The 25369-nt window shown below is 34.2% G+C and overlaps 3 protein-coding genes and 2 pseudogenes across 3 annotated transcripts; 2 read left to right on the top strand and 3 right to left on the bottom strand.

Moving 5' to 3' along the window:
* Nucleotides 1–1137: 1137 nt before the first annotated feature.
* Nucleotides 1138–3741, top strand: LOC147276543 (F-box/FBD/LRR-repeat protein At1g13570-like). The gene is made up of 4 exons (XM_086254390.1): nucleotides 1138–1268; nucleotides 2054–2872; nucleotides 2973–3128; nucleotides 3277–3741. The coding sequence occupies exons 1-4, from the start codon at nucleotides 1266–1268 to the stop codon at nucleotides 3553–3555; spliced, it is 1257 nt and encodes a 418-aa protein (XP_086110516.1). The 5' UTR covers nucleotides 1138–1265; the 3' UTR covers nucleotides 3556–3741.
* A 3840-nt stretch (nucleotides 3742–7581) lies between these two features.
* On the top strand, nucleotides 7582–9070 carry LOC147276542 (F-box/FBD/LRR-repeat protein At1g13570 pseudogene; annotated as a pseudogene).
* A 4889-nt stretch (nucleotides 9071–13959) lies between these two features.
* Nucleotides 13960–14674, bottom strand: LOC147276541 (uncharacterized). The gene has a single exon (XM_086255177.1). The coding sequence runs from the start codon at nucleotides 14541–14543 to the stop codon at nucleotides 14340–14342; it is 204 nt and encodes a 67-aa protein (XP_086111303.1). The 5' UTR covers nucleotides 14544–14674; the 3' UTR covers nucleotides 13960–14339.
* A 5442-nt stretch (nucleotides 14675–20116) lies between these two features.
* Nucleotides 20117–22597, bottom strand: LOC147276540 (methyltransferase). Its single transcript, XM_086254881.1, has 8 exons — nucleotides 22369–22597; nucleotides 22193–22266; nucleotides 21874–22016; nucleotides 21736–21782; nucleotides 21538–21646; nucleotides 21335–21396; nucleotides 20950–21064; nucleotides 20117–20442 (listed from the first exon to the last, which is right to left on the bottom strand). The coding sequence occupies exons 1-8, from the start codon at nucleotides 22549–22551 to the stop codon at nucleotides 20291–20293; spliced, it is 885 nt and encodes a 294-aa protein (XP_086111007.1). The 5' UTR covers nucleotides 22552–22597; the 3' UTR covers nucleotides 20117–20290.
* A 648-nt stretch (nucleotides 22598–23245) lies between these two features.
* On the bottom strand, nucleotides 23246–24752 carry LOC147276539 (serine/threonine-protein kinase ZRK1 pseudogene; annotated as a pseudogene).
* Nucleotides 24753–25369: the final 617 nt, after the last annotated feature.

Below are 25369 nucleotides of genomic sequence, written 5' to 3'. Positions count from 1 at the left end.
GTGGTTTTATTGTTAATAATTTATGGTTTAGAAGGTAGGGTTGAGTAAATTTAATAATATACGGTATAGGGTATATAGAGAGTATAGCCTTATAAGGTATATAGAGGGTATAGCCTTACATGGTATAGGGTATATGGGGGTTATAGCCTTACATGATATATGGTATATAGAGGGTATATAGTTTAGGGTTTAGGGTATAAGGTGTTATATAATTATTAATCAGTGACCCATTTTTCTAATAGAAAATTAGGAATAAATACCAAATATCAATAGTTTTTCAATAAAGCAGCAAGACACTAATTTTTTTTAGTTTAGGTACTAACCTAGAGTAAGACATTTTGGATTAGGTAACAAATCAGTTTGTTATATAGTTATGACTGTCGAACAGTCACAGTTGTGATTGAACTGTGACTGTTTTAAATTTATAAAAATTTAAAATTTTTAGGAGTTTAATACTTTTGATTTAGACTTGGAAAATGTAGTCATATAACTTAAAGACTAAACATTAAAGTTTAAGTCTTGCAAATATTAAAAAAACAACAAATCAATAAAAAAGTTATGACTGTTAGACAGTCACAGCTCGATATAACCATGTTTTTTAAAATTGGTACATAAACTGAAATTTAGTACCTAAAGTAAAATGACATAAATGTTTTGGTAGTTAAAATGAAAAAACATTATAATTTGGTACCTAAAATCAACGGACCTTTTTTCTAATAGTATTTGCATCCAACGCGCATTATATTTACCTTATATCACATAAAACCTATTATATAATTTGGTTTCTTTAATATTTTTTATCTATGTAGTAAATAATATGTTAAATAAATATATGGTCAAGTTTCATTCAAAATTTTCGTCGTTTTTGTCTAATTTTATCGAAATCGAAATTTTAATTGAAATTTTCTCGAAAATTTCCATCGAAAATTTTCTCGAAATCGAAATTACACTCCTTGCTTGCTTGATACTCCTATGGGAATTTGATTAAGAAAAAAAATAATAAAAAAGAAAAAAAGGAGGCGGGATTAAGCTGAAGTTATGCGACCATTGGCGCCTATTGAGAGCAACGACGAGTCGTATTTTTGGTCTGAAACAACGAGTCGTATTCTCAACAATCAAAGCCTAATTTGCTGATATTGGAAACTTTACCAAATTTCCAGTTGGCTCTTCTCTCTCTCTCTCGCCTAGCAGAAACCCTAATTGGCTCCTCTCCTTGCATCAAATTGTAGTATCTGGCTTAATATCTTCACAGTTGTGAAGTGAAAATGGTAAGTTTTTTGTTTTAATTTCGTGTTTGCATTATATTCAGTCCATGCTACATTGATAACGATGCAGTTGAGACATTTTCTGTTCAATAAAGTATGTGTAAAGTTTGCTCTTTTGCTTCTGGGTTGTGTTGTTCTCATGTTGGAGTGAAAGGGAATTAGGGAAGATCCTCTCTTCCTTTCAGTTCCTTAATTCCCACAATAACTCAGTTGTATTTGTGAAGTTATAGCCACTTTTCAAATTCTGGGTCTGAGCTCAACATTTTGGTTTTTTAATATACCCTCTACTCCTAACTTAAAGGTAGTAGCTTTATTTGTTGTTGGGGTTATGGAAAGTAGACAGCCCACTTTTGTAATGTTAGAACTTGGGGCATATGCCACTGCTAATGGGTTGACCCACAAAAATTGGATATTCCAACTGCATTGGAACTCTACCTGATAACAACTGGATTGTAAGCCCAAATGCAATACCTTTGAAATGGACTGAAGGCTCATGCATATATTGTTCTTGTAATAACCATATACTGCGAGTATTGAGGCTTACAATTTAGTAGTTAAAAACTAAAAACAGAATATATCTAAAACTGCTTCTTGTTATATATGGCCATATTAAATTTAGCTATAAGTTTTGAGAATAGAAATTTGAACTTTGTTAATTTGCTTACTATCTGTCTCTCTCTCTACACACTCAAACACACAAGGTCACAGTCTATATGATATGGACACCGCTAGCCCACTGGCCTTTGTATTAGATTAATGATTATTTTTTAATTACTTGAATATCTCAGAATCGAAGAAAAACATGCAAGTCCCATTCGAAAAAGGAGATGGAGTTGGATAAAATTAGCAACTTACCAAGTGATGTTATAGAAAAGATTTTGTCACATTTGCCGCTTAAGGAGGCAGTGAGAACAAGTGTTTTATCAGGAAAGTGGAGGTACAAATCGGCTATGCTTCCACATCTTGTGTTTGATGATCAGTCTGTCCCGACTCAAAACCATACAACCTTTGCAAACATTGTTAATCAAGTACTCTTACTTCACATTGGCCCCATACACATGTTCAAGCTTGGTCATCCAAATTTTCTAGCCACTAGTGATATTGATAGATGGATTCTTCATCTATCAAGAAACTCTATCAAAGGGTTGATACTTGAAATTTGGAAAGGGTTTCCCTACAAGACGCCTGCTTGTTTGTTTTCTTGTCAAGATTTGATTCATTTAGAGTTATATCAGTGTTTTCTAAAACCTCCGTCCACATTCAAAGGCTTCAGGAATTTGAAGAACCTTAATATGGAGAATGTTAACTTGACCCAAGACGCGCTTGAAAACCTAATTGTTAGTTGTCCTTTGCTTGAGAAATTGACTTTGTTTAATTGTGTCGGATTCTCCCATCTCAAGATTGATGCACCAAATCTCCAATTATTAGTATTTTTAGGCGTTTTCGAGGATTTTATTCTTGAGAATACCTTAAATCTTGCTGATGTTGAGATGAATGTCAATTTGGACCGAGGACAGCAGGTTTCTGGCAGTTCTAGCAATTTGGTTAATTTTTCTGTTCACCTGCCTCAGATTCGAAGGCTCACAATTGTTAATTACTTTTTAAAGGTAATGGATTGTTTGGTTTCATACTTTTGTCATTTACATGACCATGGGAATATGAAAATATTTATTGATTTTGCTGTTTTCTGCATACTTTGTGCTCCAGTTTTTGGCTATTGGTGCCTTCCCAGGAGAGCTGCCTAAACCATTCCTATATCTGAATTATATGTATATAGAAATACACTTTAATGATGTGGAGCAGATTGTAACTGCTCTTTGCCTTTTGAGAAGCTCGCCTGTGCTGCAAGAACTAGAAATTGTGGTGAGTTATATTCTGTTCTATTGATATTCTTTTGTTGAATTAAAAATTTCAAACCAACATCGTACTCTACTCTTAAAACTTGTAATTTAGTACTTAGAGAGCCATTTTATTGTAATTTCTAGATTCTGATGCTATAGACCTTTTGCAGGCCCCCAAAGAGGATCAGGCTGTTGTGGGAGAAGTGAACGCTTGGTTAGATGACAACCAGAATTGCCCACTCACCCAACTTCGACTTGTGAAAATAACCGACATCTCTGGTGTCAAAGCTGAGCTAGAATTCATCAAATTACTGCTTTTAAGTTCACCTGTGCTTGAGAGGATGACTATTAAGCCTGCTTCTGTCAATGGTTTTGCGGAACTAGTAAAAGAGTTGCTCAGGTTTAGGCGTTCCTCAGCTCATGCGGAGATAATCTACTTGGATCCGTGATTCATCAATGAATTTTGGGCAGCTAACAGGACTTGTGAGTGTGGTACAAGTCTTTATGATATTGTCTGTTTGTTTTTCTGAAAGATGTTTCATACTGGCAGTACCCTTGCAATTGTCCCCTTTTGTTGGCAATGTTATGACAATTTTTTAGCATTGTTAACTTATTATCATTTCTTATTCTCTTTACTTCCCAAAACATATATACACAACTGACTCAGAACAAGTTATACAAATGATTTATTAATCGAGTTTGTCTTAAGTACTTTCAAGACAAAGATCACAGGTAAAAAGAAGAAATATTATATATCAACGTGCTATTGCTCATATCCCCACAATTTGGAGAGGTCTCAAATTTGGAACCCCCCTCTTCAGGATAATAAAACAGAATGTTATGAGTAGCCTTGACTGTATGAGAATACTATGTAACAAATAACAACAATATGTGAATTGAAGTTACAATCATTAAGAAAGGGTGAGTTAAAGTAATAAAATCAGAATTACAACCGCATTATTAAGTTGAGACAGAGTTTGACCATATTTATCAAAATTTCCTTTTCTCTGTATTGTCTCAAAACTTATACATAACCAATTCAGAACATTTTATATAAAATGATTATACAAGTTCACACACGTCAAAGGCTTTTTCTACTTCTAAAATATGAGAATTACGTGAAATGCTTGAAAAGTAAAAGCCATTCGATACTTTTGAATCAACATACTCATATATACTCACTACATTCTCTCATAGTTCATGATCACTCGATTAATGCATTTGATATGTTGCCTTCCCGGTCATGGCCCTTTAGACCCTCTCGCCACCATCTCCACACTTATCAGCAGTTTTTATGGTTTTGTTAAAAAAAACAGCGCGCTTTGCTCCTTATCTTCCAAATTGACCAGCACATAAAACTAACCCAAGTAAGAATAAAAGAGGCATCCTCTTTCCAATGCTCCAAAACTTTTAAAATCCAAACATCAAAGTAAGTCATCTCAGATTTTTCAATTTTGTATCTAAGGCAGTCAAACCATACTGACTCCACCCAAGGACATAACAAGAGAGTATGTTCAATTGATTCATTGAACTGTTCACATATTGGACATAACGGGCTTCTGAGGACCTTCCTTCTAAACAAATTCAGATTAGTAGCAGTTGAATTGGTTAAAACTCTCCACAAGAATTGTTGAATTTTAGGCCAAGTTTTGGCTTTCCAAATCTGCTTTCAAACACTGGCATCAATTTGATGAGAGTGATGTGAGTGCACCATATTAGGAATTTGCTTATGAGAATGAAGCCACAAATAACCAAACTTGACAGAATAATTGCTAGATTTAATATGAGGCCAAACCAGCCTGTCATAACCAAGACCCTGACACAAAGGTAATTCCTCAATCTTTTGTTTCAAAGCAACATCAATATAATAGGTAGTCCCCTCGAATTTCCAAGATTTATTATCCCAAATTCCCAATCAATAATCTCTGAAACCTTTTTAGGAAAATCAGAAGCATCAACTGCATCGTTTTGAAAAATAGAAGAAGTCATAGAGGGATCCAACAGAACTTATTTGACTGGTTTCCAAGTCATGATTTACATTTTTGGTTTATTTATAATTGAACATTTAAAATGGTGGAGAATTTCTGTTTGGAAAGGAACATTTAAGCTCTGGCCACAAAAAAAAATAAAAAATAAAAATTTGTAAGCTGGTGCTGTTTTCCCTTTTTCTTGAGAATCAGGGTCAATGTGAAATTTCTCTAAAAATTTATGGTGGAAAGTGTAATTAGCCCACATATAGGAGGAGGCGGGAATTTGATTATTTTTTTGCTCACCAAGCTCCGATTCGAAGGCTCACAATGCAGGGTTACTTTTTAAAGCTAATGGATTGTGTGTTTTCATACTTCTATCATTTACATGACCATGGGATTTGATATAACCAATTCAAAAAACTATACAGACCCACCATTTCTCTTAATAGCCTAACTTCTAGAGGTGTTAAACGGGCCGGCCCAACTATTTAAGTTTAGCCCATCGTACTTTCGTGTATTGTTCGAGCCGGCCCTTATAGTTAAGACCTACCCGGCATGGCCTGCGGGCCATTCGTACTCGTGACATGCCTTAAATGGTCTGGTCCACATATTATTTTTTCTTTTTATTTTTTAGAGTGAGAAAACTAATTTTATGATTTTTTTTATAATTAAATATTATTATTTTTTCATGAAAATTGAATATTCATGTTGAAAAGTTCTTTAAAAATTGAAAATACAATATTAAAAGGGTTGTGCCCAATTTAGACTCATTTCGTACTCGTGCTCGTGCTTGTGCTCGTGTTGTGCTTGGCCAGTGTTGTGCTCGTGCCGCTTTTGGCCCAGCCCGGCCCATTTACTCATACCGTGCCTATTTTAATCGTGTCATGTAATTAGCCCATGTAAAAGATGCGAGAATTTGATTTAAAACAAAAAAACAAAAAAAGACGGAGGCGGGATTGAAGTATGAAGTTATGTTATCTCCATTTTCAGCCATTATGAGGCACAACATGTCATATTCTCAACATTCATAGCCTAAATTACTATTATTCCTTAACTTACTAAACTTCAGATCCCAATTGACGCAAAAAACTTGTGTACGGAGTTGTTTGCCACCTCACCGTGCTGCGTGGGAAAACGACCCACTGAAAACTTATTACTTGTTCAATTGTTTCTATAAACAAAAATTGACAATTCAAAATTTAAAATATAAATGAAAAGTTGAGAAAAACTTCCATGTAACGGGTGTATACATCATTATGTCTGTCTCTCTCATCATGTGTCATCACGTGCTAGATCACATTATGAGAGAGATAGACACAATTGTTGCATACAACATTTCTTGAGGAGTTATATATAATAACAATTGAGTCTCTCTTGCCAAGCAGCAACCCTAATTGCCTCCTCTCGTTACATCAAAATTGTGTGAACCGGAAATGGTGAGTTCTTCTGCTGTAATTTCACATTATATATATGATAGTTTCATTCAATTGATAACGATGCAGCTGAGATATTTAATTTCTGATTAATAAAGTATGTGTGAAGTTTGCTTTGCTGCTTGTGAATTTTATGTGTTGTTCTGATCATGGTGGAGTGAAAGGGAATTAGGGAAATCCTCTCATCGTTTCAAGTCCTTAAAATTCACTTCACAAGATCTCAGTTTTATTTTTGAAGTTGTAGCTCTTTCCAACAGTATTTAACTTCTGCGGCTAATATAAGCTCAACATTGTGTTTTCTAATCTACCCTCTGCCCCAAACTCTTTGTTGTTGGTCATCGAAAGTAGAAATCCTCTGCTAATCTTCTTTTTGGTAATCTTGTAATTTGGTCTATACAAAGATGTTCCAACTGGATTGGAAGTCTTATTATATCAGACATATGTCTGTTCCAACTAGACACATATGTTTGCGCTTTCTTATACTGATTTGACGTACACATAAACTTAGGCACGAATATCGTGCCCATTGTATAGAGGCACAATCATGAATCATGTATGTCCAAAAATTATACAACACGTATTGACTTATATTTGTGCTCAATCTCAAAAAAAAAAAAAAAAAAATGGCACAAAACCATATTTGTGTCTTTTTACTTGTACCTTTATGAGCCCTTTTCTTGTAGTGCGTAAATATAGAGTTTCAATTCAGTCTAATTGAAGAGTCAGAGTTAGAGGGTTATTGTAAGCCTAAATGCAATCCTTTTGAAATAGACATTAGTTTATGCGTCTACATGCATGCTCTAAGAAGGCTCACTTTTAGTTGAAAAAACAGAATGTATACTTCATTTGTATATGAACACATGAAATTTGACTATTGGTTGTGGAAGTAGAAATTTAAACTTTGTTTGCTTACTATGTATCTCTCTACACACTCACATGGTCACATACACAAGGTCACAGTCTAAATGATCTAAACCCCACTATCCATTGTGTTAGATTAATGATTTTTTCCTTTTTAATTACTTGACTATCTCAGAATCAAAGAAAATCACCCAAATCATCCCGTTCAAGAATGAAGATGAAGTTGGATAGAATTAGCAATTTACCAAGTGATGTTATAGAGAAAATTTTGTCACATTTGCCGATTAGGGAGGCAGTGAGGACAAGTGTTTTATCAAGCAAGTGGAGGTACAAATCGGCTATGCTACCACATATTGTGTTTGATCATCAGTGTGTCTCGACTCAAAACCATAGAAACCATACAACCATAGCAAACATTGTTGATCATGTTCTCTTAGGTCACATTGGCCCCATACACAATTTCCAGCTACTTTCTTGTAATCAAACTGTAGCCTCTAAGGATATTGATCGATGGATTCTTCATCTATCAAGAAACGCTATCAAAGAGTTGATAATTGATATTTGGCAAGGGTCTTACTACAAGACGCCTTCTTGTTTGTTTTCTTGTCAAGATTTGATTCATTTAGAGTTATATAAGTGTTTGCTAAAACCTCCGTCCACATTCAAAGGCTTCAGGAGTTTGAAGAGCCTTTATATTGGTGGCGTTACCTTGGCCCAAGATGTGTTTGAAAATCTGATTGTTTGCTCTCCTCTGCTTGAGAGATTGACTCTCATAGGCTGTCATGGTTTCACCCATCTCAATATTGATGCGCCAAATCTCCAATACCTTCTCGCTGATGGTGTTTTTGAGGATGTTAATATTGAGAGTACCTTAAATCTGGCTGATGTTTTCATTTATTTGGACCACAATTTTGACGAAAGAAGGGTTCATAGTAGTTCTAGCAATTTGGTCAAGTTTATTGATCATCTGCCTCATATTCGGATCCTCACAATTCAGAATGTGTTTTTAAAGGTAATGGATTGTGCGGTTTCATACTTTTATTATTTACATGACCATGTGAATTTGAAAATATTCATTGAGTCTGCTGTTTTCTCATCCAGTATTTGGCTGTTGGTGCCTTGCCGGAAAAGCTGCCTAAACCATGTCTACATCTGAAAGTTCTTTCTATCCAAATTAGCTTCACTCTTGATGAGATTTTAACTGCTCTCTACCTTCTTAGAAGCTCCCCTGCTCTACAAGAACTAGATATTTGGGTTAGTTTTACTCTATTTTATTGATGCATGCAATATTATATATTATGTTGAATTAAAAATTTCAAATCATATAGAAATTGTATTTTAGCCTTTAGAGAGCTGTTTTGTCATACTTTATACATTCTTATGCTATAGACCTTGTGTAGGCCAACTCAGACAGTGAGGATGTTGTGGAAGGAGTGAACTTTTGGTCAGATGACAACCAAAACTGCTCATTCAGCCAACTGCGACGTGTGAGCATATTTACCATCTCAGGTTTCAAAGCTGAACTAGATTTCATCAAGATTCTGCTTTTAAGTTCACCTGTGCTTGAGAGGATGATGGTTCAACCTGCTGACTATGCTTCTGCGGGAATAGAATCAGAGTTGCTCCGGTTTAGGCGTGTCTCAGCGCGTGCAGAGATAATCTGGGATCCATGTGATTCATCCATTAATTTTGGCAGCTAAGTAGGTAACAGGACTTGCTTGCACAAATGTGTGTTTGGTACAAGTCTTTCTGATGTATGTCTGTTTGAACAACTCCTCATACTGGCAGTACCTTTGCAATTGATCTTAATTTGTTGAGACAAGTTTTACCATTTTTATCAACATGCATTTCCAAATACCGATTGGTGATGAAAGAATTAAACAAGTAGACAAAGGAGTGGATATATAGAGTTTGGTTCAATCTCTCTCACACCAATTCCAGAAATTAATTCATCCAATTCACTAAATTATTCAATCTGCTTTTGGATATAAATCTTCCTTTACATTCACATCATCTTCCTCAAAATTACAAGCTCAGTCCTTCCCATCAATACACTCGTAAGTTTCACTTGCATTAATACAATTGATATATTACATGCATCTAAGAATCAATACATTCAGCCTTCACTTTATTCCTACATTTCCTTAGTAACTACACAAATGCATCACAAAAAAAAAAAAAAAAAAAAAAAATTAGCAACTTACCAAGTGATGTTAAAGAAAATTTTTTGTCACATTTGCCGATTAGGGAGACAGTGAGGACAAGTGTTTTATCAACCAAGTGGGGGTGCAAATGGGCTATGCTTCCATATCTTGTGTTTGATGGTCAGTGTGTCTCAACTCAAATCTTAACAACCTTTGCCAACATTGTTGATCAAATACTCTTACTTTGAAGATTTGCCATCGAGATCTTCTAGTCACTATTGATATTGATCGATGGATTCTTCATCTATCAAAGAGTTGATACTTGAAATTTGGAAGGGGCCTTACTACAAGGCGCCTTCTTTTTTATTTTTATGTCAAGATATGATTCATTTGGAGTTATTTAGGTGTTTTCTAAAGCCCCCGTCCATATTCAAAGGCTTTAGGAGTTTGAAGAGCCTTAATATGGAGAATGTTACCTTGGCCCAAGATGTGTTTGAAAATCTGATTGCTTGTCCTCTGCTTGAGAAATTGACTTTGTTAAATTCAATACTCACACAATGTATGGTTTGTAGGAGAACACCGATGCATGGGTTTTGCAAGAGTTTAACATGCAACAGCGGAGTTGGTCCTAAATGCACATAAAGGATCGGGGCTCCATTTGTATGGCTGTCCTCATAATCTCAGGACCGGTTTTGGGTGCACATGAACTAATAATGTCTTTTTCCAATCGGGTTGGGTTAATTTCGAGTCTTATTTTTATTTTTATCTTTTTGTTACATAGTATGGAATCAAAATTTAGGCATAACTTAATTCTAATCTTTATTCCACTCACCCTTATCACTTGAGCTAACCCTAAAAATATTTTATTTCTCTATTTTATCTTTGCTATGAATGTCCTCTATGCTCATGGAATCATTATCTAGTGGTAGTAGAGGGGTAGAGATCTCATGTCCCCAATCCCCCATGTCCCCTCTTTCAAATTTTTTGAAAAAATAAATATCTTTTTTAAGTAAAACAAGAATTAAGAAAGGGCCATCAAAAGCTGAGAGAGTGGACAGAGAGGGACAAGAGGATTGGAGACAGGAGATCTCAACCCGTAGTAGAGTTGCAATCCGGGTTAGACATCAAATTGCAATTCGAGTAATTACAACCCAGCATGAAAGGACGAATTAGTATGGACTTTCAACTTTTCATTATCAACCGCAAATAGCTCTGATTGAATAGAGTAAGATTAGAAAGAGTACTAGTGCAACTAGAAGAGTAAAACTTTCATTTAATTCGTGTATACACTTATTTGTTTTTATTTCTCTCATTACATGACATAAAATACATATATCCGTAAATTTTTTTCACAACTAGAATAGTACCCCATACAACTATTTTTCTTCAAAATTCGGTTTTACTCTCAATAAAATAAAAACTTAAAAAAACCATCTTACCACCTCACCCTTCCCTTCTCTCTCTGCACAATTGCACCGGAGACATTAGGTAAAAAATTGGTAAAACTATTAGGAAAAGTACAAAGTCATATTCGATACACAGTTTGTCCACCAAATTTGGTGAATAATATGTCAGTATACATGTTAGGATTGCTTAAAATTTATCTTTTATTTGAATAACTTTATACATACTAGTATAGAAGTGGACCGAAATTTAATTAAATGAAGTATTACCACATCTAATAATATTTGATAAACAAATTTGGTGCACATGACATCTATCTATTATCTAATTAAGATTTTGAAGAATTCCCATGACTTTGGCGTGTAAATAACTGATCTTAAGGATTACATTATTGCATCAATTTAATGTTGCATGTGGCTTCTGTGGGCTCGTAGAGTCGTAGCTCATAAGTCGGTCTAATAATTAAAACATGTGACTTCTTGGCCATGGAAAAGACTGAAAAGTCTGCTTTTTAACTCTTATAATGATAACTATAATCAAGTCTGGGAAAGGTAGCATCTCTGCTCTCGTTTGAATACTGTTAATGGAATAATTGACTTATTGTGAAGCTGAAAAGGTTTGAAATTCCATTATGGGTTCAGTGTATATTGATTGATGATTGACCAAACTAAACATTGTTAAAGAGCAAATCCTGCGGCACCAATTTTTTAAAGGATTTTGGGTTCAAAGCATATTTATGAGCTTTTCACGATTGAAAGAATTTAAAAGCTGAAAGCTAGGGTGGGGGGCATATTCATGCTCCGGACATCATTGCCAATCAATTTTCTAGTGAAGTGCATTTCTCACCTTTGATTTGTTTGTTTGTTAAATTTGTTTGCTTTGCTTTTTTTCTTTTTTTTAATCATATATCCACTCAATGCGGTTATGGAATTTTTTTTTTTTTTTTTTACAAACAAGTATTATAAAGAGTTCTTTATTAATAAGCCATGACAAACAACTTTTTTAGTCATAAACTCAAACTTCTAATCTATTTATATTTTAGCCACAAAAAATATTTTCAAGCCATAATTAAAAAAATCAAATATGGAGCATTCAATACTATTCAAACTCAAGCATACCCAAGTTTTAGTTTTTTTTTTTTTCGAATTCTTTTGAGAGTTTAGAGTTTATAATATAGTCTTTCGAATTTAGCGCTAAATCCCTAAAACCCTAAATATGAAGTTATAAAACTTAAACTCTAAATGCTTAAACTTTAAAATAATACTACATCATTCAACAAAGTGTAATTTTATGAAATTATAAAGTGTAACTCTACAAGAGTTACATTCTGCATCATAAAAAAAAAAAAAAATGTAACTCTTTACATACCACATCATAACAAACTAAAGTGTAACTCTGTAAATGTTATATATGACGTCAAGAAAAAATTTTAGTTTTAAGACACTTCTTATGACTTAAAAATAAATAGATCTTTTACATGAATTTATGAGTGAAACTTATAATTTTTTTGTGGCTTTTTACTAATTTACTTTATTATAAAATGGATTGTGTTTAACGGGTTGGGTGGTAGCTAGGTAATATGACTTATTTTTTATTTTATTTTAGTTAGGCAAGAGAGATGAGTTACATCAAGTCTCTAATGTAGGATAAAAAATGTATAATTAATATTTAGAGAAATGTTAGAAATACCACATTTTATTACAATTTGTATACCATCTCTTTAATAGAAGTAAAAGCCATCTATAAAAGTATATCACACTTCTATTATACACATGAAGAAAAACTTCCCAACAACGGGGATAAATATGAGCTAGTATTCTCATCCAATAACATCATAACATCTATGTTTTTATGCCTTATCACATAAAAATTTCTCCAATTTCAAAACAATTTGTCTTTTGGGATGTCAGGTCACCCCTTATCTCTATTACGAGTTAATTACACTTACACCCCATGAGGTTTATCGTCTTTTCACATATACCCCCTGGGGTTTCAAAAATTACACATACACCCTATGAGGTTTCAAAACTATTGCATATAACCCCCTACAAGAGAAAAAAATAAATAAACAAAAAAGAAAATATTTGTATTGAAGTTGGACCTTACACCTTGAGTAATCTTATTAGGCCATTTCACCCCTTAGCATGCTTTTTTGCATAATTTCTCATCATTTTTCATCTCATATAGGGGGTTATATACAACAGTTTTGAAACCTCAGGGGGTGTATGTGTAATTATTGAAACCCCAAGGAGTGTATGTGAAAAAACAATAAACCTCAAGGGGTGTAAGTATAATTAACTCTCTCTATTACATAAAAGTTTCTCTCATACACATGTTGAGCTCCCTGCGTTTAATGTTAATGCGAATGTAAGATAGGGTTTGAACACTCTCACATTCTGCATTTACATTCTGAGGCATTAAAGAAGGCTTTCAATTAGGATATGATATGAGGTGTAAAATTCAAACCGAACTCAGTTATAACAATGTTATTTCAACACTTACCAGGTAGGCTAGTTTCAAAGACTTGTTTTTTTGCGTTTAACTCACCCTATCTTTCATTAGTGAGCTAAAAAGCTCATGAAAATCCTAAAACATTCACCTATCATAATCTAAAGTCTAAACTCATTCTTTCCTCACTTAAGTTAGCCCCAAAGCCTTTGTTTCCTTGTGTCTTTGATAACAAGATTAACCACTCAACTCACCTCATCTTTCATCACTGAGCTAAAGCTCAGCAGGTAATGTAATCGTTAACGGAAAAAACTACTTTTCTAAATGAAATTATACTTCCACAAAACATTTTATAAGCATCATTAATTCCTGTCACGCTCAGTCAATGACTTCCCTTTCATATGTACGTACACGATAAACTATGCAAAGTAATTTTCCGAAAAAAGTCTTTCAAATAATGTTTGTACAACAGTAAATGCCCAAAAAGGCTAATATGGACAATCAAATGCTACTGATACAAGAGTAAATTACACCCCATATATATATATATATATTTTTTTTTTTCTTTCTGCCATAAATTACACCATGTATAATCAATCATCAAATATTCATCTCCCCATTTACTCCATATACCAAAAACAAACACAAAAACAAAATAATTCCTACAAACCTTAAAACCTGAGAAATTAATAGTCACTAATAGCTATTGCAGTTTTATCCAAAAAAGAAAGAGAAACCCATAAACGAAACGAAACGTTCTTGCTTTAAAGGCAATTCAATCCGAAACGGTTCCAAAGCTTGACCCAAAACAAACACAGAATCGGCAGCCAAACAAATACAACAAGAAACAGAGAAACAGAGACCGACCCATTTCACCAATCAACGAAGCTAAGCTAGCTATGAGAGCCTACGCCATTTCCTATATATATATACACGTTGGTAGAATGGTAGATATATATATATATTATATTTATCAAAAAATGGAACGCTTGCCAGGACGATCGGCGAGCTTGAGGGTCTTGTCGATGAGCTTGCGAGCCTTTCTGCTTCGGATCTCAACTTTGACGCTGGAGCTCTTGTCCATCTTCATGTACGGCTTCTTCGACTTCTTCTTACTCAGCGCTCGTACCTTCGATTTGATCGACTCCACCAGGTTCTCCAAAGTCTGGTTCGTCATCCTAATTAATTAATCAATTACTAATTAATTAATAATACTCTATAATATGTATATATATATGTAAATTAAGTGAGAGAGCCAAAGAGATCTGAGAGAGAACGAAGAAGAAGGTTTACAGTGGATGCGTTCTGTGCTATATAGCCTATATTGGTCTATGCTGGCACGCTGGGTTTATATTGGAGTGATTGGTGGGTGCTTGAGAAATGGTCTTGGTTTTTGAGATAATTACTGGCTTGCCATTCCGCTTTTCGTTGACTTCAACTTTGTAAGGCGTACTCCTTTTTGGAATTTGGAAGCCAACACTGTTTGTAAGCATGTTAAATCATGCATTTTGTAAATCTTGAATGAAATAAAATGGTTTTTTTTTTTTCTCAAACTATATAAGAGATTAATTAATTAATAATTAATGGGTTTAACATCTCCTAATCATATATATATATATATATATATCATTCAGGGTAGTTTATGAATTTAATCAACTGTGAGAATATGGAGGAGTACTTTAGTGAAACTATCAAACGGTCAAATCACATTATTATGCCAACTAGATAGGTCTAATATTCAAAGAATGTAATAAATTTGAGTTTTCAGTTATAATGCATAACGTGTATTGAAATTGAAAAGCTAACTTTTGAAGAAATAGCTAGATAACCATAGATTATATATGGTAATTAGTTTTTGATAAACGTACGTGAATATGATATGTCAAACAAGCATTAATTAATGAGTAATAAGTTATGATATTTACTTACCAAACAAAAGTTCTAATATTTAAACTCATTATTGAAAAGGAAAAAATTAGGCTATATTCTTCAAATAATATAGCAAAACTAAATTTGTACGTCAAATTTGTTCATCACATAATGTGATAGTATTTTATTTATTTAAATATGGATTTACTTTGAGCGTCACTTATCACATTATTTGGTGAATAAGTGCTAAAATTTGGTGTTCATTGCATTATTGGTGCATAAATGTGGTGAATTTTTATTTATTTTTTGAAAGGAGACTTAACTTTGAGACCTCTTCTAAGAAAAGTAAAGAGATATACCACTAAACTAGTTTAGTGACTAGTTTATCAAAAGAAGATTTAAATTTAGAATATTTTCCAACAAAGTAAAACTTTTATTGAATATGATTTTTTCTTATGCAAGCATATGCTTTTTTTTTTGGCCAGAAGCATATGCTTTATTATTATTTTTTTTGGCCAAAGAAGCATATGCTTTAATCATGCATAATAAAATCTATAAATTTCATCAATCGTGTACACTTAATGTGGGTATAATTTAGTCATATAAGAAAATGTGGGTAGTTTAGTACTTCGTGTACGAAATGTACTAGTCTAAACTCTACACTTAATGTGGTACGCTTTTTATGGAAAAAATTGGTTGGTGCATAAAGTCGTCGAAGCAAAAAGTCAAAACTTACTTAATTTGCCATGTGAAAACAAGCTACCATCTACAGTTTCTTTAATTTTTTATTTATTATTGTGAACTACCATCTATAGTTGGATAAGATCATATGATTCATATCTAGCATATATATTTATTCCCATTGACGCCTTAATTCCTGACATTTATTTCATTACTTTTTTTTTCTTATTTAAAGTAAATGGATGAAAGTCGAACCCTTACAATAGCTTATAAATCTTTATTACTTAATTATAGATCCCATTATTCCCATCATTATACGTTATTACATTATGATAAGCTCCTCAAAAGTTTGAAAAAAACTGTTAAGATTATCATAGTTTATGGTCTCGATCTCATTTTAATATGAAAAGAAATCTCCTAAAAGAATTGCAAACACAAGTATAAAGCATACAATAAACTGTTAATTAATGATTATTGTAAAAATAAAACCGTACTAACGTGGCAGGAATGGAAGGTGTGCGAAATGTGGTGTGCCAACTAAATTGCCATATCAATCTGTGAACAAATTGTCTCATATGTAATTATGTACTGTGTAGAAATATAGAATACCCTTTTCAATACCCTTTTTAATAGCCCTTTTTAATCTTGAGTGTAAAGTTAAATGCTTATTTTATTGGAAGTTGAGACACGAAAGACCCTTATGCTGACTGTAGACTCTAACTATAGTCAAAGTCTCAAAAGCTTTTTTTGAGTGCCATGAAAGTCAAGTAATCCTTAATATTAATTCGAATCAAAATAGGAATTGTTAATAACATATATATGCATCAACCTGCACGGCATCTCTTCCTAATGAGAAAGGCTGTTAGAATTTGGACTCCAATTAAATCCATTTCTACCAACCACTGGGTTTCTTCATTTGTATATCTTAAACTTCTAAAGTCGACGTTTTGAATTCCCATGCACAAACAAGAAGCCAAAACCATGAGAGACTCCTAGCCAAAATTTTTGACATGGAGGACCAATTAATTCTCATTCATATAATGTGGAGCTTTGAATTGCAAATGACAATGGAAAACAGAAAAGAAGAATGCCCTGACTTCATCATTTACACGAATTATACAAATAGTCAAAGTGGTCGAAATCACCAGAGATAGTCGATATCATTTACAAGTCTGTCAATCAAATAATAAACATATGGCTGAAATATATTTACATCCACCAACTATAGGATCCATTTCAAGTTGGTGCACGAATTATAAAACATTTCAAATTTTCTCATTAACTATAGAGTTCATTTCAAGTTGGTCCACGAACTATAAAACATTTCAAATTTCCCCATTAACTATAGGGTTCATTTCAAGTTATCCACGATCTAATAAAAAACATACAAAATGGTAGACAAAATCAGGTTGACAAAAAAACCGAACCGAATCGAATTATTTATATATTTTATATTATATAAAAGTTATATATATTGAATAAAAAAGATGTAAGGTGTTTTTTTGCACATGTTGGGGTTTGAACCCATGACCTTGAGAGTCAAAGTATGAATTTCCACTACACTACTTAACCACTTAAGAAATTTTAAGTACATGCAATATATTTATAGGCATACTGATATTTGAAATATAATAATTTATAAAATTAAATATATTTTATATATCATTCATTTTTTTTAAGATATTATTTTAGGTCTCTATTTAAATATTATCATTGCAAAAAGTCTAAAAATTGTATTAGTTTATATTTTATATAATTTATAGTTTCTATATTGTAAACATATTACTAAAAGTCTAAAACTATAATTTATAATTTATATACTAAAATTATTAGAGTATAGGGTTAATTTTTAAGATATAAGTTAAGATATAAAGTTTCAGACTTTATGGTTTAGTGTATAAGGTTATGGTGTAAATACCAATTATAATTTTATAAATTATTATATTTCAAGTATCAGTATGCCTATAAATATATTGCATGTACTTAAATATCATAAGTGACTAAATGGTGTAGTGGAAATTCACACTTTCACTCTCCTCAATTGGTTATGGGTTCAAACCCAGCATGTTTCAAAAACATTTTATACCTTTTTTATTCAAAATATATAACTTTTATATAATAAATAAAAAAATAAAAAATGTATATAAATAATCCGGTTCGGTTCAATTTTGTTGTCAACCTGGTTTTATCAACCATTCTGTATGTTTTTTGTTAGTTTGTGGACCAACTTGAAATGAACCCTATAGTCAATGAAAAAATTTGAAATGTGTTATAGTTCGTGGACCATCTTGAAATGAACCCTATAGTTAATAGGGAAATTGAAATATTTTATAGATCGTGGACTAATTTGAAATGAATTCTATAGTTGGTGGATATAAATGTATTTGAGCCTAAATATATTTATAAACAATATAAGAGCAATGTTATTCACAATTTCACACCCTCTGTTAGCCTATAACACTCTTTCTGTTAGTACTTTTAAATGAATAAAATATTAGTTTTAGAAGGCAATGAAATTCACACTTGCATAAAATTATAGGCATATTAAATTCTTATTTGAATTTAGCTGCATGATTCACGTGGAAAGAATTGCACATTTGCACCACGTAAGGGTCAGATCAGATGCTTTCTGACAAGCCAGCAAAAGTTAATTCTGTATAAATTGGTGAGTGTGTGCGTGAATGTGAGTGTGAGTACCAATCTGGAAGCACGCGTGTGAAAATCGTGAGAGACACCTCCAAATGGGGCATGCCGCATGCCCCATAGAAGTGTTGGGCGAAAATCGTGCCGCATGCCCCATGGAAGTGTTGTGGCATGGGGCAAGAATCGTGCCGCATGCCCCATGGAAGTGTTGGGCGAAAATCGTGCCGCATGCCCCATGGAAGCGTTGTGGCATGGGGCAAGAATCGTGCCAAATGCCCCATGGAAGTGTTGTGGGTGCCAATGCATGGAGATCATGCTTGCTCTTAACATTGATTGACTAATTAATTAATTAATTAATTCACCTGTTAACACTGCTTGAGAGGTCAGACATGTTCAATGTTGTACTGTAGGTGCTTTCCCCACCAAGAAATTCTTACATGACCAGCGATTGGTTCTCACAATAACTAATTACGTGACTTAAACATGAGGAATTGACTGTGAGAAACACGTTGTATGCACAAATTTTTCTTCCCAATGACTTCTATCTTGCCAACGAGAAGATTCAAGTAAGTCACCTTTAATCCATTCACAGTGACAATGCTAGAGACCAGACCATTGGGTTCAACTTTCAATAGATCATATGAAACTATCCGCCTCTTAAAGCAATCCACCAGTTATCCTTGGTAACCATTGGTGAGTTCATCCTCTTTTGAATGAACCATTCTAAGCCATATGACACTTTTAATTTTCATTCTATATTTTTCCCTTACTCTCTTTCTCACCTTTCTTCTATCTCTCTTTGAGATCCAAGTAAGTACTCTCTTTTTGAGCATTGATGCATCGATTGGGGTGTTCCCTGGAATATTTAGTTTGAAACCTTTACTATCAATTTGCAATCTGCAAACAATTCTGTAATAGCATTGAATCCCAATTGTAAGTCCCATTAAACCTTAAAGATCTACTTTTTACATCTAGTACATTTCTTCATCAACTTCCACTGTGATGCCTAAAATAGCCCAGACCACTGTTCAATACTTTTTCATGCCCAACCTAAATCCCACCATAGACCCATACAAGTTTCAACACTTCCTACTGAACCAACAAACTTTTTCTAGACTTCGCCACCAATTAACTCTTTAGGAAACTGTTTCAGCTGCTGTATGAAATCCCTATGCTGCTGCCAAGTGTTGCACGCTCAATTTTGAGCTCAAAATACTAAAAACTAAGTTTATGTAAGAGTTAGGTTAGGTTAAAAATTTAAACTCTAGCCATGACAATCAGGTTAGGAGAAGGCTGGAAATGTATAACAGATCGGTGTCATATTGTCCACTACCAACAGTACTCAACTCCTTAAAAAAATTTAAAAATAAAAAGAAAATACTAAGTACTAACTATTGTCAAAGTTTGACCCAGACTCTAGTTAAGATTAATCTCCTAAGAGCTGAAGATGCAACAAAATAAGAATTCATCAATGTCGTTCAGAAAATGCATTTTTCTCTGCATGACAAAAATATGCACAAATATCTCATAAATTGCATTAGAGACAATTTTAAATTGAGAGAACTCTGTAACATGGAGATTATGCTCTAGAAGTTTCTAAAGTTACAGTGCTCAAATCCCTTGTTAAAATTAACCTTCACATGGTTAACACCAAGAACATTGGCGAAACAAACAGTCACCTAAAATTGGCCCAAAGTAAGTGTAACAATAAAACTTGCCTTGAGAAAGAGATTAAGAATCACATGTTTCTTGAGAATCAGACCATAACATGAGAGTTGCCAAAAGAGCCACCGTTGCAGTTTCAACCCGTAGTCGATGTGAGCCAAGACCAACAGATATAGCACCTGCTTCCATCAATTCATTCACCTCTTTCTCAGTGAAGTCTGAAGCAAGAACACACCAAATAAGTCCACCACAATAAATTTTCCTATATAATAATCTCAGAATTGAAACCTGAAATTTATATCTTATATGATATATTAAAAAGTGTATAAGAGAGGCATAGGACTAACATAAAGAGATACTGTGAATGACAAGCATCAAAACATACAGGAAAACAATGCACACAAACAATTGTAAACACACCACTACACCAGTACCATTTATACTTTGAATAACAATAAGCACCTCTTCCATATATAGTCCGACAAAAACCTTAACCAGACAAAGGACTATGAATCTAACCTGGGACACATTCTAAGCTCCTCTAAGACAGATTGGTTGGAGGAGATGGAAAAGAGTATAGATTTATACACTAAATGACCAAAAAATGACATAAACGACCAACTATTTTATGAAGTGAAGAGCTTCCAGTTCCTAATTTGCATTTATGGGCCTGGGTATGCAACAAAGGTAATGAAAAGAAAAATAACTACATGATGCATACTTACCACCTTCTGGTCCAACCACAACCAGCCCACTGGACTCCCTTCCGGATGAAGTTAATGCACTAACAAGAGGAGTAGCTTCTGCAACCGCCAAAAATGATAACTTTGACTGCGCAACCTAATTAACAAAATTATATCATGTAATTTTTATTTAACAATGGAAAAGTAAGAAGAATTGACATCCTGAATTGTCTGCACATCAATGGGAACAAGAAACCAAAATACAGCCTCTGTAAACTACAAGAATGAGAAACAGCTTGCGACTGAGGGATACTATACAACAAGCCAAATTACATGTCTCACTACAGTTATGTAGTCAATAAACCAGAACCAAGATAGTTGTGCACCTTTAAAATATAAAAAAGAAAATGGGGAAGAAATAACTCACAAGAGGTAAAAGACCATCAATTTTCATTGGAGGATTCATAACCATTTCATGCAGCCGTTGACCTGTGACAGAAGTAGCCATGGGTTAAAACTGAGATTAAAAAGGGATGAAAGAAGAATAAATTCAGACATCCCATTGCTATAGGGAGCTTAATCCAAAAGCTTTCAAGTTATTGTGAATATGGCTAGAGTTAAATCTTTTACATTGTTTAGCTGCTGCCATAATGACACGCTGCAACCTGTCCAGCCGATTTTCTGAGACAGTAGGAGAACGTTCTGTCAGCAGAGGGGTTAAACTACTAGCTCCCAGCTCCTAAGACAACAAAGACAAAAGCAATACTATAAGAAGCAATGGCAGTTAAGCACTACCCCTATAACAGCATCATAAACAATAAAATATACCGTGCATTTCTCAACAAGCCAGTCAGCTCGACCACCCTTTAAAGTACCTAAACAGGGGCAAGGCAGCATTTTAACATTTGACAAGATAACTACTCTTATAAACTATTCAGCTGGATTCGGAAAATGGTGAAAACTCACCAAAAGCTGCAAATACATGCCATTGTGTGCTCTGTGGAAGAACTAACTTTGGGTCTTCCAATGCCAAAAAATCAAGTCCAGAGCGGTCAACCCTCTGTATTAAACCTTGTATCAAACCTCCTTTCCCATCGAAAAGCTCTACCCTTGCATGCATATGTGGAAAACCAGTTAAAATTTGAAATGCACAAAGTGTAATACAACCAATTCTAAACAAAATTGAAGCTGCCTCTATGAGTCTGCTTTTACAATCATCAATTGGGTCCAAATTCAACGCAACACGAATTGAAATTGAAGAAGTTGATTGAGGGTAAGGAGGTACCTATCGTTGGCGCGCAATCTTAGAACTTTGGTCATGTGCCAGAACTCATCGCCTTGTACGCGAACAATGCCACCCTGTATTACCATTAAAGAAGAAGCAATGAGCTTATATTTACTGTGTGTGTGTGTGTGCGAGAGAGAGAGAGAGAGAGAGAGAGAGAGAGAGAGAGAGAGTGCCTTGGAAGCAGGGAGAAGCTCGGAGAAGAAGCGAGGTAGGCCACCACGGGACTGGTTGGAGTAATCTGAAGAAGAAGATGAAGAAGAGAATGCTTGAAGGCCCAAGGTTCTTCTGAGCGACCAAGGATTGAAGTTGATCAAGAACCTTGCAAAACGAGGTCGTACTGGCGCTAGGGTTTGCATTTCCTACCAATTTCCGAGTGCTTGGGTTTGAGCTCTGTTTGGTGTCTGGGAAAAGTTTGATGCTTTACTACGGGGGTTGGTGCTTTGCTTTGTTGTTTGTAAACGACAATCATACAACAACTACGATATGCTTGACGACATGCCTGACTGGCTGAGCGCTACAAACGACATCGAAAAGTAAGAAATGTGAGTCATCCACCTTCCCTTTCTCTTATGATCATTTCTTTGATATGTTATTGGCAATGAAGTTACAAACAACCTTTTTGTCTTTTTTCCATCTTTATTCTTGAAATTATCTGAATTTTGTAACAATTTTGTTAATTGAAATTATCTCATGCGTTTTCAAAACACTGGGAGAACATGTAAAAAACAAAAAATCTAAACATTTATCATTTATGTGAAAAAAATCTAAAAACATGGAATAATTAATGCTGTCTACAAAGAATCAATAGTGTTCTTAGGAATAATAGTTTCACACAAGTCATGAATAAAACTTCAAGAACATAATGTTATAAACAAAGAGAAAGTCCAAAAGAATACACAGGATAGAAAACAGTTTCAGAGTTTTATTAGGAATCTTGAATTACAGAAGAACATCATGAGCGCTTGATCACATGGATATTCTACTATACAAACTAGGTAGTGCTGGTGTTGGACCAATATCAACTTTTGATAACAAATGTAGAGGACAAAGTTAGCAAGGCAAGATGGATTTCTCAATTCGTACAAGTTCTTTGGCCACATCTATCATATATGGTTTTGCTTCATCTTTGTCCTGCGTGCATAACAATGCTAGTGCTAGGAAATCATGCAACTGCTGTTGTGCTTGCTCATCTCCCCCTACCTCCTCAACAATTTTAGGATCCACAAATGTCTCAATCTGGCCACCAGAAGCACAAACTTTCGGTATATGTTCATAAAGGTACTCATATTCTCCTGCCTGATCAGTAATTTCAGCCAAAGCTTCTTGTCCCATCAAGAATATAAGTAAAAGGAAACCAAAGTAAAAAACATCAGTTTTTTCTGAAACGTAACCAGACCTCTCGCAGGTGGAGTTCCAAAATATCAGTTGTTTAACCTCAGCATGCGATTGCTTTGGAGGAATGGTTACGGAGAGTGAAAAGTTGCAGAGTTTGGGAACAGAATCATTGTCCAAGAAAATACATCCGGGTGTTAGATCACAATGAATAATGGGCCTGGGAAAGGCGGCATGGAGATATGTAAGTGCATTAGCTAGCTGCTTTGCAACACACAACCTAGTTTTCCACGGAGGGGATTCATTTGCCCCAAAGCCTCCTTTATAGTTGAGAACTCCTTTTGTTGCATATTCAAGCACCAGAGCTGGTATAGGCAACTCTAAGCAGCAACCCAAGAGTTTCAAAACATTCTTATGGCTGCTCATCTGGATTGAAATGACAATGTCACGAATAGCCAAGGACCTAGCATCATCCCTCGACCCCACAAACTTCTTAATGATAATTGATCGATCGTCTAAAAAACCCTTGAACATTTTGTAATCGAAACATCTTTGTATGATGCAAGAAGGATGGAAGTTGTTGGTTGCCTTGATGAGCTCATCAGCGGAGTAACAGCGAACAGGATTTGATTTTCCATCACAAGAAGCAATGAGATCCTCTAATAAGATGCTTCCATTGTCCAAGAAGAATTTCTCTTTTTCATTCCTTCTCAAACATGGAAGCAATGACAACCTGATGCAAATATATCCCAATTGTCAAAGAATGAAAACAAAATGATGAAAGGGAATTCATCTATCCCAATTCTCAAGGCACCACACCCTTTTCCATATAACTTGAATACCCCAAACACCCTCATTTTCCTTCCATTTTTGATTTCGAACTTCAGTACATGAAATACAAGAGATCAAATTTAATTAAGGTTTCATCATATTGGCTACAACCTTAATAACAACAAAAGAAACTTTTGGTTATATGGTACTAATTAATCCTTGTCCTACCACTCAGGAGTTTGGCCTGCATTCAAATTTCAAGAAATATTCTTTCCTTAAAAATTAAATTTTGGTTTCAGCCACATGAAAATTCTGATATAGTCTCTGTCAAAATCCTTGAGGTTGACTAAAATTTTACATAGTGTTGTTGGAAATGAATCTCATATCAGGTTTAAAAGTAAAGAAAGCAATATATAACTAGAAAAACCATAGCTTACCAGCCTTGGGATGGCATCGTTTTCACTTTTTACAGTGTAGCACTCTGCAGGCCCCTTAGATGGATTCAGATTGCACCAAGCTGTAAACAGTAAGTTGCTGATTTCTCCACCTAGCAGATTTCATGTGCAAACAGAATGAGTGAAGTTTGAAGCTTTTCTTTTTTCTTTTTGGTTATTATAAAGTTTTAGTTTATTGGTATATGCCTTGCAGTTGCAAGTTTGGTGATGTGATCACATGTGCCCTGTTGTGATTGGGAAGAAGAACATGGACTGTGACCCACAAAAGAAAATGTTCTAACAATAAAAAAGTAAGATGGCTTTGACTTGTGTAAACCTGTAAAATTTGTTTAATGAGTGAATTACAGACTACCTTTAAGCCTTTTGCCATCTATCATCTACAAATATCTGAATTGTATAACAATTTAGTTAATTACACTTCACTTGAAGAACATGTAGTAAAAAACTACAAAAGAAAAATGAAAATCTTCAGATGGTATGCAAAAAATTTCAAAAAATAACCATGTCTTCAGAGAATCTATAGAGTTCTTAGGAATAGTTTCACACCAGAACTAAAATATAAGGTGAAAAAGAGTGACAATAATAAGGTGTGAGTTCTCTTTTTCCTGCTATGTGG

The sequence above is a fragment of the Dryas octopetala genome, chromosome 8 (genome assembly GCF_963921425.1).
Source record: "Dryas octopetala chromosome 8, drDryOcto1.1, whole genome shotgun sequence".
Lineage (NCBI taxonomy): Eukaryota > Viridiplantae > Streptophyta > Magnoliopsida > Rosales > Rosaceae > Dryas > Dryas octopetala.
This window is presented reverse-complemented; position numbering and strand designations above follow the sequence as displayed.

Coding starts and splice junctions, on each gene's coding strand:
- LOC147276541 (XM_086255177.1), bottom strand. CDS start 14,543: ATGACGAACCAGACTTTGGAGAACCTGGTGGAGTCGATCAAATCGAAG.
- LOC147276543 (XM_086254390.1), top strand. Junction 2,873..2,972: donor TTGTTAATTACTTTTTAAAG/GTAATGGATTGT, acceptor TTTGTGCTCCAG/TTTTTGGCTATTGGTGCCTT. Junction 3,129..3,276: donor TGCAAGAACTAGAAATTGTG/GTGAGTTATATT, acceptor GACCTTTTGCAG/GCCCCCAAAGAGGATCAGGC.
- LOC147276540 (XM_086254881.1), bottom strand. CDS start 22,551: ATGCAAACCCTAGCGCCAGTACGACCTCGTTTTGCAAGGTTCTTGATC. Junction 22,017..22,192: donor AGATTGCGCGCCAACGATAG/GTACCTCCTTAC, acceptor TATGCATGCAAG/GGTAGAGCTTTTCGATGGGA. Junction 21,065..21,334: donor TTGATGGTCTTTTACCTCTT/GTGAGTTATTTC, acceptor TTTGTTAATTAG/GTTGCGCAGTCAAAGTTATC.